At 50.2% G+C, this 15,364-nt stretch overlaps 1 protein-coding gene across 4 annotated transcripts in view; it reads left to right on the forward strand.

The window, feature by feature from the left end:
* Nucleotides 1–12,053, forward strand: part of InR-2 (insulin-like receptor-like) — a 51,035-nt gene extending 38,982 nt beyond the window's left edge. For 2 of the 4 annotated variants that reach the window (XM_006568694.3, XM_006568695.3), the window contains exons 3-11: nt 822–996; nt 1,237–1,483; nt 6,494–6,599; nt 7,563–8,948; nt 9,029–9,723; nt 9,791–10,326; nt 10,392–10,881; nt 10,950–11,194; nt 11,329–12,053. In XM_006568694.3, coding sequence (XP_006568757.1) covers nt 822–996; nt 1,237–1,483; nt 6,494–6,599; nt 7,563–8,948; nt 9,029–9,723; nt 9,791–10,326; nt 10,392–10,881; nt 10,950–11,194; nt 11,329–12,004 — 4,556 coding nt within the window. In that variant the 3' untranslated portion in view covers nt 12,005–12,053. 4 annotated transcript variants of the gene reach the window in all.
* Nucleotides 12,054–15,364: the final 3,311 nt, after the last annotated feature.

Consider the following 15,364-nt stretch of genomic DNA (forward strand, 5'->3'; position numbering starts at 1 on the left):
TCCACCGTTTCGACTCGCTTCCATTCCCTTTTCCAGAACGAAATTCTCTCGATCCGACCTACTTATTATTCCCCTTTTTTTTCGAGAGAGAGAGCCAGGAACTCGAAAAGTATTCTTCCTTCCTTTTCAGAAACTTCCTTCTCTTCGAACGACAATTATATAACAATACAACAATAATGGAGCGCGTAGAATAGGTAGAGCTATTGGCCGAATGCGGCGTATATACGACGAAGAACGCGTATCCAGGAACAATGGGCTATAATTAACCTTAGGGGTTAGAAAGCTGCAGGGACTATCTACAGGCGTCACGACACACGGCGATAAAACGAGGCGACGCGTGGCTCGTAGATCGTGGCCCGAGAGGAGGCCCGCGCCCTCGTGTTTATCCCAATGCCAGCCGCCGGCCTGTATTTTTAGCGCAACCCGTTACAGTTGACCGCGACGCGTCGACTCTCCTCGTCACCGACACGTCGTCGTTCCAAGTATCCGTCCAAATCCACGGATCATCCATCCATTCATCTCCCTCTCTCCCTCGAAACGAGGATAATTGCCTCGTAGCCGGAGAGGATTCCGTTTGTTATCGCCGAATTATACCTGGATGGGGACGGTGGCTAATAACGAACGATTGGAAATGGCTGTGCGTGGATCCGGTTCGAGGAAGGGGAGGGGAGGGGACGGATATCAAGGATCTGGTCCTAGGCCTCTCTCGACCTTGCCTCTAAATGAATCGTAACGAACGGTGCCTCGATCCAACCACCCTCGAGAAGAAGAGAGATAATTCTCTTTCTCCTTTCTATTCTCTCTGTTCTGTTCTGTTGCAGTGTGCCAAAGCATAGACATAAGAAACACCGTGCGTCAGTTCTCAAGACTGAAGGGATGCCGACTAGTCGAAGGATTCGTACAAATTTTGCTGATCGACAACGCCGAGCCATCCGAGTACACCAACATCTCTTTCCCGGAGCTGAGAGAGATCACCGGTTACCTGCTTCTCTATAGGTATAAAATAACGGATGAACAACGAGATACGATTCGTCGATTCGTTTCGAGGAGGAGGAGGAAGCTGGCAAGATTTCGAGTTTCAAACTGGAGAGAGAGAAAGAGACTGTTCGTTCTATTGGCAAGGGGAGTCGATTTTACGACTACTAAGTTCGTCAAACTTTTCGCGTCTAGCCGGCTCCTTCCTCTCCTTCCTCTCTCTTTTACGGCTCTTCCCTCTCTCTCTGTTTCTGTTCTCAGGGTAAAAGGGTTGCGCAGCATCGGTCGCCTGTTCCCAAACCTGACCGTGATCCGTGGCCACTCGCTGTTCATCAACTACGCCCTCGTCGCGTTCGAGATGATGAACCTGCAGGAGATCGGGCTGCACAGCTTGACGACCATCGTCAGGGGCTCCGTCCGCTTCGAGAAGAACCCCGCGCTCTGCTACGTGGACACGATCGACTGGGACCTGATCGCCAAGGCTGGCAAAGGGGAGCACGTGATCTCGGTGAGTCGGGAAATAATAACCGAAAGCATCATCCGAGCGAAGAAGGGAAAGATTATTTCGACTCTTTTGATCCATCCATTTATTCCTCTTCCGTTGGCACGGAAGAATCGCGTGGAACGGCGGCTAATGGCGGCGCCTTGCCGGCCAACTCGACACGCCGCCGTCTTCTTGCCAGAAATTCGAGGGAGAGTACGTACAACAACAAGGGTCATTATTCCGCAACGTACGAGTCTCTTCTCCCTCCCCCCCAGCTTGGCATCCATCCCCGAGTATAAACAATCGCGGCCCAAATAAATAATCGGGAAGGATGCGTATCCGGCCATTCGGATATATACATTCCTCCTCGAAACTTCTTCCCTCCCTCCTCCTCGAGGAGTGGTCGGAATACGGGTTCGATTCGAGGGATATAAAATAATACGAGTCGGTATAAATCGGGGGAGGGGGGGGAGAATCGGTGGCTGCCGGCTCACAGCTCGCGACGCGCCACTATTTCTAGACCGACCGACTGTCCTCGCGCCGCGGGGATAATAATATCGTGATCCGCGGTGACGAGAGGCGAGGAGGGAAGGGGTTCTAACCGTGGTATTAACCGCTACGCGAGATTTTACCGCCGCAGGACAGGGCCGCGATTCCGCGCGCCCGATTATCTTGAAATAAATCGGAAGGGACTTTGGGGAATTTCGTGCTCGCCGTCCCGGATAAAAATCTCGCTCGCCTCGTCCGAATAATTAACGGATATCAGGGGGAAGGGGATTATTTCGTTCGGATAAATACAATTTTCGCGACGACAACGGGGAGAGAATCGATTTTTTTTTTTTTTTTCAGAGAGAGAGAAAGAGAGATTGTTATCCGTCGAAATAGGAATTAAACGTTTAACCGGGCTTGCGCGAAAGTCGGGTGTCGGTCGCCAGGCGCGGAAGACAAAACACCGGCTGGCAAACGCGACACAATGTTCGAGCTCGAGCGACGAGTGGAAATAAAGCGACAATAATTCCTGAATGCGATCGCGTAACGCGCAGCGTGTACAAAATGCCCATCGCTTCGAAAGCTCGAATGCGTGGTACGTACAAAGCGTATGACGCGTGTATTATTCCCGGTCTTATTGTTCGCGAGCGATGCCTGCAAACGGTCGCCGATCAACGAACAAATCTATCGCGGTGGTATTATTGGTGGAGTCCGAATGGCCGACTCGGTCGATAAAACAGGAATCGGACGAGCCGTGACTCGGTTATACCGAAGGAGGAGGAACACCTTTCGTCTCGAAAAACGGAAGAGGAGGAAGAGGGGGGAGGGGAAAGTAAAAACGAAAAAAAATTCGAAATTGCAGAGTAAAACCGAAAGTTAACCAGAGACCCATCGAGAGTCGAAAGGCGAAACGCGAGCGTGACGTACGAGCGCTCGTAACACCGAATTGCAACCGATAACGAGGCAGAACGACGCACTCGAGGATCACGTGTTTCGCATTTTGGAAACGAACGAGCGCTAGCTCAACTCCGCTTCGCGAATTCGTGGACGAGAAGAATTCGTGGGTGTTGCGTTGTTGCACGCTTTCAATTCCGTTTCTTTTTCCCCCCCCTACCGCGAAATTTCATTACTTCGACCGCTACTTTCCGACCGGTATCGCTCGATCTCACGAACGTTGCCTTTACTTTCTTAATCTCGAGAAATTCGAACGCTCCGTTTAAAAAAAAGATGTAACGATTATTACCTTCGACTCGATTTCGACGGAGAGGTGAAACGAACGATATTTTCCACGCTCCGTTTCGCTCCGATACTCTCTCTCTTTCTCTCCGTTTGCCCCTTTAGAAACGTTGTCGAGGGTGGTTAAAAAGTCGATGGTGGTCGAGACTTGTTGGAGGAGACTACTTCTCCATGTCAAAAAAAAAAAAAAAAAGGAAAGACTCGATCGGATCTCTCGAAAGAATCGCGAGTGAAAATGTGTGCGCGTGTATATGTGTGCCGACTTGCGACAAATCCTCCCCCGGTCTACTACTAGGATTCCGAGCAATCGGTTTCCGGCCAAAAGAGATTCGAATCTCGGGTAAACAGGAAAGAGAAAGAGAAAGAGAGAGAGAGACAACCCTGTTCGAACTCTCCTCTCGTGAAATCTCCTCTCGACATTTTCGATCGATCGGCCGACCATTTCCTTCGAAAATGGAACGATTTCGCGCGTTGGCCGTGCGAGGAATTAGACGGGATACAACGCGATACACAATGGATCACGAAGGAGAAACGGCGTAGGAGAAGGGTGGGTGGGTGGACGTACGCGCGCCGTTCCACTTTCGAAACGCGGCCGTGCGCGCCGTTCTCGGAAATTTCGATTCTCTCGGCGGATCGTGCGACCAGAGAGGTTTACGAGTTTAAAAAAAAAAGGGGGAAAAAAAGGAGCGGAGAGATCCGCTAATTCGCCACGCGATACTACACGCCTTGAATTATTCCTCTCGCGAACGATGCAGAAAGAGAGAGAAAGTCGAGAGAGACAGTCGATGGGAGTGGATTTAATAAAAATAAAAAAATATATGTATAAAAATGAAGGGAAGGAGGGAGAGTGTGGACGACGACCCCTTTCAATCGATAACTTTTTATTTAAATTTTCATTGTTCGTTAATGGAAACGCGCGGCTCTGGTGTTTCGCCCTGGTGTATGGAAAGGGGGGACTCTTTATCGATTTCCTCGTAGCTCGCGCCTCGTATATTACGCGTCGCGTGCTCTGGCCTCTTCCGCGAGATAAATCTGCCCGTTGCTCGCGCCGTCAATCTCTCTTCTCTCTCTCTCTCTCTCTCTCTCGTCGCTCTTTTCACCGCCCGTTCCGCAATTTCGACGGCTAATTATCTGTAATTTCGCGATCGAGGGGAAGAGATACGTGTCACCTGGCCTTCTTCGATGAATATCGAAAAGGGAAGGGAAGGGTGAAAGAAAGTGCCGTTTCACGATTTCATTCTTTTCTTTCTCGTTTCGAGCGGAGAGAAAAAGTTGCATCTGCTACTTTGTAAGCTCAATGTCGACATGATATCGGCACTCTTCTTCTTCTTCTTCTTCTTCTTTTCTGTCTCGATATCGAAATTTATCTTCTTCGATCAATTTTTTACATCCTTGATGCGAAACGATGACGTGCAATTTTCTCCCTACTCTCTCTCCACTCTGATGTATATAATTACTTCCCTTTCTTTTGTTTCCTTTTTCGAAATTTAAAATCCACATATCACGTTAACTTGCTCGAAACGACACATTTTCTCGATAAAATAAAAAAAGAGAGAGAGAGAGAGAGAAATTTAATTGAAGTCCAAGTTGCTAAGAATAAAGTTGCTTCGACAATTTTTTTTTTTATTCGAAGCGTCGAGTAACCGTAAATAACTTTATACATTAGTGGCGAGCTCGTATCACGAAGAAGATGTATCGATTATAACGAAGCTAGGAATAAAAACGCTTTGCCGTGTGTAATTATTTAAAGTAACTTTATCATTATTTTTAACTTTCCTTTCTTTTTTTTTTTCGAATTAATCTCCACCCCGCACGCAAGAAATAAATGAAACCAAACCGAGTACAAACACTCGGATGGATCGCGAAAAAAGAAGAGTAGAGGAGAGGGCAGGATCGTGACCTGTTGATCACGTGTATAATAGACGAGAAAGATCTCTCGTTATATTCCCTGTTCAAACCGAACTCGCTCCGCTCGATTCGATTTAGAACGAATCTTCTTAGAAAGAGAAGATGAACAGCGCGTTACAAAATCATAGCTCGAGTTTCTCCGTCTGTTGGGAGGGATTCTCTGTCTCGTCGTAACCTCCGGAGCCATGGGAATCCCGATAAATATCTCATTTCTCTCCTCTCGAGGCGAGTCGATAGTCGGCTGTTGTGGGAGGGAGGCTTGTCGCGGGAGCGGGGGCCGCGAGGGTGATCGATGGAACGTGACCGGGTCAGAGGGTTAATTAGTTTCCGGCTGGCGTGCTAAAAAATTCGAGCGTGTCGAGGGTCGAGGGTCGAGGGGTTCGTCGCCAAGTTTCGAGCTTTCGACCGGAGAGATTCGACCGTCATCCTCGGAGAGTTATATCTGTTACTCTTTCTGCTGCTCCACATCGATTCCTTTTTTTTTTTTTTTATGCGAATTTTGGAATTTTTTTTTTCCATCGCTGTTTCGATATCTTCGTTGGGGGAGTTTTTTTTTTTCTCTCTATATTTCAAATTTTCAACGAAAAATGCCATCCAACGTTGAAAAACGTTGGAACGGTTTTTCCTTTTTTTTTTTTTTAAATTGGAAATGTTTCCCGTGTACGCGAGAGACATGTGGGAAAAAATACATATGAAAAAATACGTCCCTTTTTTCCCACCCTTTTGATAAAAAAAAAAATAAAATAAAATTCGATATTTTAAATTTTGATTCCTTCGAAACGAATATAATTTCTTCTTCCCTGGAAAAAAATTGCTGGATTCTCGTTTTTGCGACGACCGAAAGCTTAGCCTTTTTGTAGATCGAAAGAAGGAAGGAAGGAAGGAAGGAAGGAAAAAGATAAGTCCGTTGACACGTATTCGTCGTGGCTGAAACCGTGGAAATCGTTTACAATGGGAACGAAGGGAAATCAGGGGCGTTTCGAGCTTCTTCTTTCGCGAACGAAGGGAAAGGAAGAAATCGTATCGGTATTTTGTGTACCCCCCCCTAGGTGTGTATGAAAATAAGAAAAAGTTGGGGCCAAGGCTTTGGCCGCGTGTACGTGTACGGCGATAAAAATAAATAATACAAGGCGCCAGACGTATCGATCCGGCCTTTTGCGCTCTACCAGCCTCCGCGGAACTTGAGGAATTCCCTTGGCTCGCGTATAAGCTAACAAGGGGGCGGCCAAACTGCTCGGCCCTTTTGTTGCCCGCCAGTTTTCGGCCATCGGCGTGCCACGTGAAACGAACGCTCTCGAAAACCGTTTCCGAAATCCATCTCTCGACCAAATATATACACACACACATACACATATATATATATACACGAGTATCCTGATTTTCCTCGCTTTCTGTTTACAGGGGAACAATCCAAAAAACGCGTGCCCGGTGTGCGAGAAGCACTGTCCGCAAAGACTGACCAAGCAGGATGAATACCTCTGTTGGAACCAGCAACACTGCCAACGAAGTAATTCCCCTTTCTTTTCTCTTCTTCACCTCCTCCTTTCTTCCCTGCGATAAAAATTTCGCGAAGGGGGGCAAAAAAATTTGGCGCGAGAGCGCGTTTTTCCAACCGAGCAATTTTCGAGTTCGCAACGAATTTGTTGAACGCTGTGAGGGGGGGAGCTGTGAGCGGTGGCTCGGAGATAAAAGTTGGGCCGCGGTTCGCGCGGCATCGTTGCCGCGCTCCCACGCGCTCACCGACGACCCACTCGATCGCCGATTCCACCCGAAATTATCCGATTATTCCGTTGGCCTTGCGGAAAACGGAGGGTCCCCTCGCGAGGAGCGGGGGAGGAGGGGGGCTCGACGGCGGCGCGACACGTCGGCCACCGTAGGCGGTGGCTACGCCCGTGGGCGCGCTACGCCTCCTAAATTACGCCGCAAGGCGGACACGAATCGAGCGACAAGTTGGAAATTAAATTCGATTCGAACGAAATTTAACCCCCTTTCCATCCTCCTTCTATACTCTCCGATCTCAACTCTCTGTCACTCGATCGGTAAAAGTAGGTAAAATAGGTAGATGTCCCCTCTTCTCCTCCTTCTTCTTCTCGGTCTTGTTCTTCTTCGGCTCGCGTTTTATCGATCGTAACGCGGCGCGTTAAGCGAAAGGAGCGTTTTCCCCCTTGGGCAAAAATTACCGGGGAAAGTTGGAGACGTCGCCACGTGTCCCCCACGGAGAACGTGACGGGACTGTTGGATCCGAGAACGAAAAACGAAAGACGCATCATCGCCGGGGTAAAACCTTGTTTACCGCCACCCCTTATTTCACGCGCGTTTCGCTCGAAATTCCATCCTCAACCAAGCTCCTCCCCAGAAAAAAGAGTGTAGCAGCGAATACTCCTATACATATATATATATATATATATCCCCTTACTTCGCTTATTATCGTTAATCCTATTACCCGCTATGAAACGACGATCGGTTGCAGTCTGCGACAGAAAGTGCGAGAACAACGCGTGCGACGAGGCTGGGAACTGTTGCCACTCGTCGTGCCTGGGCACGTGCAGCGGGCCGACGAATCGCGACTGCACGGTGTGCAAGGACGTGGTGACGGGCGACTCGGAGTGCAGGGAACGGTGCCCGAACGGGAGCCTGGAGTTCATGAATCACCGTTGCATAGACGAGGCGAGATGCCTCCAGATGGAGAAGCCGAAGGAGGTGTTGAAGAACGTGAAGAACTACCCGTACAAGCCTTTCAACGGGAGCTGCGTGATGGAGTGCCCGCCCGGCTACATGGACGACGAGTCGAACGGGAGGGTCTCGTGCAAGAAGTGCGAGGGCTCGTGCCAGAAGGAGTGCGCGGGCGCGAACGTGGACAGCATCGCCTCGGCCCAGAAGCTGCGGGGCTGCACCCATATAACGGGCAGCCTCGAGATCCAGATACGGGGCGGGAAGAACATCGTGAAGGAGTTGGAGGACGGGTTGAGCACGATCGAGGAGATCGACGGTTACCTGAAGATCGTGCGCAGCTTCCCCCTCATATCCCTCAACTTTCTCAAGAATCTGCGCGTGATACGGGGGAACGACATCGACAACTCCAAGTACACGCTGCTCGTGATGGACAATCAGAATCTGCAGGAGCTGTGGGATTGGAGCTTGCACAAGGAGATCAGCATAAAATCGAAGGACGGGCCGGGCAAGATATTCTTCCACCTGAACCCGAAGCTGTGCCTGTACAAGATCGAGATGCTGAGGGAGAAGGCGGGCCTGGGCCCGTTCACGGACTACGAGGTGGCGCCGAACAGCAACGGGGACAAGGTGGCGTGCAACGTGACCGAGTTGAAGACGAGGGTGGGGAAGAAGTCGCCGTGGGGGGCGGTGATCGAGTGGGAGCCGTTCGTCCACCACGACGCGAGGTCCCTCCTCGGCTACGTGGTGTACTTCATCGAGGCGCCCAACAGGAACGTGACGATGTACGACGGGAGGGACGCGTGCGGGGGCGACGGTTGGAAGGTGGACGACGTTTCCGCGAGCACCAACTCGACCCTGATGGACAGCAGGCAGGAGAAGAGCGTGCACACCCACTACCTGTCCCAGCTGAAGCCGTACACCCAGTACGCCTATTACGTGAAGACTTACACGATCGCGACCGAGAGATCCGGGGCCCAGAGCAACCTCACGTACTTCAGGACCATGCCCGAGGCGCCCAGCTCGCCCAGATCCCTCCTCACGTGGAGCAACTCGAGCAGCGAGCTCATCATGTCCTGGCTACCGCCCCTCCACAACAACGGCAACCTCACCCATTATCGCATCGTGGGCAGATGGGAGCCGGACGATCCCAATTTCATCGATCAGCGAAACTATTGCGAGGAACGTGAGTAAATCCCTAAACCCTTCGATCCTTGTATAAGAAGAGAGAAGTTTCTTTCTTCTTACTTCGTACGATTTTTCCAGCCATGATGCTGACCGACAAGAAGCCGATCACGCTCGCCGAGGAGGAGAGGAAGCGGATGGAGGAGGAGAAGGAGCAGATGGTGCCCGAAACGGGGACCTGCGAGTGCGCCGATCGGGAGACCGATCAATCGCTGAGGGAGAAGGAGGCGTCGAGCGCGATCGATTTCGAGGACGCGTTGCACAACCAGGTGTACGTGAAGCGTAAACCGAGGAGGAAACGGGACGTCTCGGATATATTGTTCAGGAAGACGAAATCGTTGGATCAGGTAATCGATCGATCCTTCCTTCGATTCTCTCGCTCCGCGTCTCTAACACGTATGCGTGTGTATTGGCAGCCGGTGATGAAGAAGGTGAACGGGACGTACGTGGCGTTCGAGGAGAACGTGCCAAGCACGAATCGTTCGTTCGTGATGAAGGATCTGCGCCACTTCGCCGCGTACAACATCGAGGTGCAGGCGTGCAGGGCCCAGGAGATGAACGACACTTACAAGAAATGCTCGACCAAGAGCATGAGGACGTTTCGCACCATGTCGTTGGACAGCGCCGACAACATTCCCCCGAATACGTTCAAGATGAGCATCTCGGGCGAGAACAACAGTCTCACCATGGTCACGCTTCAATGGGACGAGCCGCCGCAACCCAACGGCCTGATCATCACCTATCAGATCGAGTACAAGAGGGTCGACATACAGAACGTGAGTCTCTCTCTCTCTCTCTCTCTCATTCGATTCATCGAGGATCAAAACTCGGTTGGATTTTCAGTATAAACCGACGGTGGTGTGCATCACGAGGCGGGATTTCACCAAGGCCGGGAACTCGTACGTCCTCAAGGAGCTTCCAGCCGGCAATTATTCGGTGAAAGTGCGGGCGACGAGCCTGGCCGGGAACGGGGCGTACACCCACGTCAAGTACTTCTACATCGAGGAACGGAACACGATGAACACGTTCTGGATAGTGTTCTGGCTGCTGTTCTGCGCCGTCCTCGCCGCCCTCAGCTTGGTCGCCTTCTACGCGTGCAAGCGGAAATTTTTGAGGAACGTGCCCAACGTGACGCTGATCGCCACCGTGAACCCCGAGTACGTGAGCACGCCTTACGTGCTGGACGAGTGGGAGGTGCCCAGGGAGAAGATCGAGATGCTTAGGTCCCTGGGGACCGGCACGTTCGGCATGGTGTACGAGGGGATCGCGAAAGACATCGTGAAGGGGAAGTCGGAGGTTCGCTGCGCCGTGAAGACGGTGAACAAGGACGCGACCGATCGGGAGCGAATCGAGTTTCTCAACGAGGCCTCCGTGATGAAGTGAGTGAGACGAGGAGAGAAGATCCTGTCTGACGATTTATATCTCTCTTATATCCCTCTCGCAGAGGTTTCGACGCCCATCACGTGGTGAAACTCCTCGGCGTGGTGACCCGCGGCCAGCCAACGTTGGTCATCATGGAGTTGATGGTGAACGGGGACCTGAAGAGGTATCTGAGGAGCCACAGGCCGTGCGAGAACATGTCGAACGCGCCCCCGAAATTGGACAGGATTCTGCAGATGGCGATCGAGATCGCGGACGGGATGGCGTACCTGTCCACGAAGAAGTTCGTGCACAGGGACTTGGCGGCCCGTAATTGCATGGTGGCCGAGGATTTGACGGTGAAGGTGGGCGACTTTGGGATGACCAGGGACATCTACGAGAGGGATTATTACAGGAAGGGGAGCAAGGGTCTGTTGCCCGTCAGGTGGATGGCGCCAGAGAGTCTGAAGGACGGGGTGTTCAGCAGCTATTCCGACGTGTGGAGCTACGGCGTCGTATTGTGGGAAATGGTCACCTTCGCGTCCCAGCCTTATCAAGGTTTATCGAACGAGCAGGTATATCCTGAACGATCGTTCGTCTTTCTCTCGTCGTTCCAAGTTTCTTACCACGATTTCTCTTCCAGGTGCTGAGATACGTGATCGAGGGAGGTGTGATGGAACGGCCGGAGAACTGTCCCGAGTTGCTGTACGAGCTGATGAAGAGGACCTGGAGGCACAAGGCGACGAGGAGGCCGACGTTCATGGACATAGCGAGCATGTTGCTGAAACACATCGACTCGGACAGTTTTCAAGAGGTTAGCTTCTATCACAGCCCGGAGGGAGTGGAGGCGAGGAATCAGAACAGGTCCAACTCGCCCCAGACAAATCAGTGAGCGTGCAATATGTTCTCTCTCTCTTCTTTCTCTCTCTTCTTTCTTCACTGGAATGGATCGATGGATAATAAACTCGCGCCTCACGAGTATCTCCCTTCTCTCCTATTAGTCGTTTTATCACTTTTCCCAGGCACCTGGAACTGGCCACCTTGCAAGATCTGCAGGAGGAGGAGGCGGAGGGGGAGGAGGATTCCCCTCTACGGCAGGATTTCGGCGACTTCGCCAGCTTCGAGCCGGCCAGCATCAAGAACAGCTTCGGCTCCCGTTTCAGGATGGACTCGTACGGCGAGAACTCGAAGACGACCCCCAACTGCCACGACATGAACTCGTCCAACGTCCCGTTGAAGGCCGGCTTCGACGACTTCGACGGCGTCTCGGCGGACTCGATCGCCTCGATCGCCAAGGACGCGTTGAACCTGCCGTTCGTCGAGGACAGCCTCAAGTCCGTGAAGAGTTCGCCGTTCATAAACGCGAAGAGCGCGTCCCGCAGTAACCTGAGCCAATTGTCGACGAGCAACAGATCCGCGACCAGCCCCAAGAATCCGAGCGGGAAGAGAAGCTTCCTCGGCAGCCCCAACTCGTCCAAGATTGCCGCGAACCCGGATTACGAGAACGGTAGCCCGGAGATATTGTCGGCTGCCGCCGAGAAGAGGGAGACGGTCCCGCTTCGCCTCGACTTCCCCTCCATCGACGCGATCGACATCGACAACGGGATGGAGAGGAAGGAGGCGTTGTCGTCCCCCGTCGAATACGTGAACAAACCCGAGACGTTGAACAACGGGTACATAGGTGGCACGACCACGTAGTCTTAACGGGGGTTCGCACCCCCGAAACGAGGCCGCCACGTCGAGGGTGCGTTTCTTTTTCATCCTTTCGTTCGAGCGGTGTTTGAACGTTTGAGCGAGCGGAGAAGCGAGCGGGCTACGAATTATTATGCTCTCACACCACTCGGATATATATATGTATGTACGTGTGTGTATATATATATATATATATATATATATATATATATATATATATATATATACGTGTGTACAAGTGGTGGATAATAAAATTGAACGAACAACGAAAAAAAGGAGGAGGGGGGGGATAGTAAGACACGGATCTAAGAGATAGAGGTTCAAACGTTCAAACGAAAGTAATTGGGAAATTGGAAAATTCGCGAGCGATGATATTTTGAATCGTTCGAGGCGTATATATATATATCCAGTCCCCTCCCCCTTTTCTCCCTCGTCTTGTCACAGACGATTACGAAAATTCTTTTTTTTCTTTTTTTTTCTTTTTTTTTTTTCTCTCGTAACAAAATCGTGAACGTCTCACGATTTCGTCTCTCTAACTATCCTATATTATTACTATTATTATTAATATTATTATTATTATTATTACTATTATTACTATCATTATTATTAGTCAAGTAAGACACGTCGGTTTTTTTTTTTTTATTGTCGCGCGCGCATCTGCTTGTTGCAACAGCAGACACTGCCTTCTCACCTGTGAAAGAAAGAGGCGCGTCGAAACGCGTGGAAACGGATTCGATCGTGTTTCTCCAATAATCCAATCTCCCGAAAGAAAACGGCGATGAACGAAGAGAGGTAATGTCGCCTTTTAACCGGCCTCATCCTTTGTCAAAGATATTCGCGTTCTGTGCATAAGTAAATACGTATATAAGTACACGTAAACACACGACACACATACACATACACATATTGTACGCGCCTGTGTATATATATATATATATTTGATTAGCGCGCTTTTCTTCGTTCGAATTAATCGTGCGTAAATAATTAAGGATGAAGGGAAATATCGTCTCCCTTTCGTTGCCGCGTTTACATATATATATATACAAATATAATATATATATATATATATACGAATCAAAGTGGCAACTGGGTCGAGTCAGTTAACTCGGCGATTTTATATTTTATGTAGAGAGAGAGTGAGAGTGAGAGAGAGTGAGAGTGAGAGAGAGAGAATATGGAAGGGACTGGCCTTCCAATTGCCACTTTGCACGACCACAACACATTAGGCTTTTTATTTCGAATGCCATCGTTAGGTTAGGTCGTTCGACGATCGGTCGAGGAAGGAATATATACGTCTCGTTTATTCGATTGGAAATTGTGGACATGGATTGATCGCAACGTACGTTTCGTCTTCGACGGATTTCCTCCTCCCTCTCCCCGCCCCTCTCAAAAAGAAAAGAAAAAAACTGTCGGCGCGAGAAGTGTTCCAGAGTTTTCCCACTCGACGTCGTCATTCGTCGAATTTCGAGGGACGAAATTTTTTTTCCGAGGATTTTCACGCGGCGGGAATCCTCTCGAAATCGTGCAATAAGAAGAAGAATCGGCCGCGGCGTTGCGCGATTCATCCGTTTCGCGCTCCCTCGATCATTGGTGCTAACGCGAGCGTGTCGGAAAAAGAAATCACTCGGAGAGAGTTTCTCGCGCCGGCAAAGGGTCAAGGGAGATAAGGATCGAACGGAAATTCGTTCGGGAGCACGAAATCTCGCCCGTGCTTTCCAGAGTGTAGACGAGAGAACGTAGACTGTTTAGCAGCTCCGTGTATATGCGTGTGTGTGTGTGTGTGTGCGCGCGCGAACGTATATGTTTACGTTTACGCGAGAGTGAAAGAGATCGATCGACGAACGAAGGAAAGGACGATCGGTCCCCCCACCCCCACCCCCCGCCCTCCTCCCCTCCTCCGTGCGAATCGTCGAATATACGTCGTCGGAGTTAGTTAACGACACCAGAGAGAAAAGGAAAGATATCCAATCGCGAGCAAAGCGACACGCAACTGAAATAATACATAGACGTTAAAGAGCCTCTAACATAAGACTGATTAGCTAATCCCTTTTATTATATATATATATGTATATATGTATATATATATATGTATATGTATATGTATATGTGTATATATATGTATATAATATCCGTATTTCGCCGAGTAAGTTTAACGTTATTGAGTCGAAAATGGTAGAAGTTCCATACATACATACACACATACACACGCATATATATGTATAGACACACACACAACACACACACGTTTCCTCATCTCCGTAAAACTTGTCCTTCTTTTAGTCTTATCTCTCCTCCCCACCTTCCCCCCCGTTCATCCGTAAACAAACGCAATCGTCCTTCTCGAAACTGTCGCTCGTACTTCTGTGTTCCTTTCTCGCGTCCTTCGCGCAGGTAGTTGCAATCGAGCGGGCAGTGTTTCGCGGGGAAACGCGAAGGCGGAAAATCGAATTCCGTGGGATTCTGGAAATTGCGCGGAAAGAATTCGAGAAAGAAAGAAAGGTGGAGCGCGTTTTACGACGTTCGCGTCGAGGAAAGAAGAAAGAAGGAAAAAATGAAGAATTCGATCGATCGACGTTGAATCGGCGCGCGCCGTTTCCACTCGGTCACCCTCGCGGAACGGATGTTTCCGCGTTCGCGGCCGAAACACACCGCTACGCGCACACACACTCACAACACACACACACACACACACACACACACTCGCCGGCCAGAAGCTAACTGGTGTAACGAGATTCGCGAGCACTAGTGACCTAATACCAAGTACCTATACTACCTATACGTAACGCTTTACGCATTATCCGTACGCGTGCGTTCCGGGGCCCCGAAGCAAAGCGCGCGGGTCCCGCTCGATCGAGTCGATTCTTTCCTCGCGCCCTCCTCTTTCTCTCGCCGACGTGACAAGTGCCAACAAGTTGTTGTACGCGCGACGAGGACGATCGTGACATCGGAAATCGGTTCGACCGAGCTTTCCTTGCGACGCATCACCTCTTCTCGAAAACAGCGCTCGAAAAAACCTTGACCCCCTTTTTCGGTTTTCTGAACTGAACTGCTCCCCCTTTGGAACGAGCGGAGACCCGCGGGACGGAACAGCCCCTACTCGTTCGTTCGTCTCGTCGTCGAAAAGAAAAGAGGAAGAACGGGGACACGCGCGGCGCGGCTCGGCTCGGCTCGACTCGGCTCGGCTCGGCTCGCCGCACAGTGTGGATCGACGTTTCGCGTTCCCGTCGATCGTTTCTACGTGTACGTTACGATGAACGATAATGAAGCCTCGCTCGTATTTTCTAAAAAAAAAAAAAAAAAAAAATATATATATAAATAAAAGTATTTAGTGTGTAATTAAACGGATAAACAGTTTAACGCTTAGAT

Source organism: Apis mellifera, linkage group LG2, assembly GCF_003254395.2.
Source record: "Apis mellifera strain DH4 linkage group LG2, Amel_HAv3.1, whole genome shotgun sequence".
Lineage (NCBI taxonomy): Eukaryota > Metazoa > Arthropoda > Insecta > Hymenoptera > Apidae > Apis > Apis mellifera.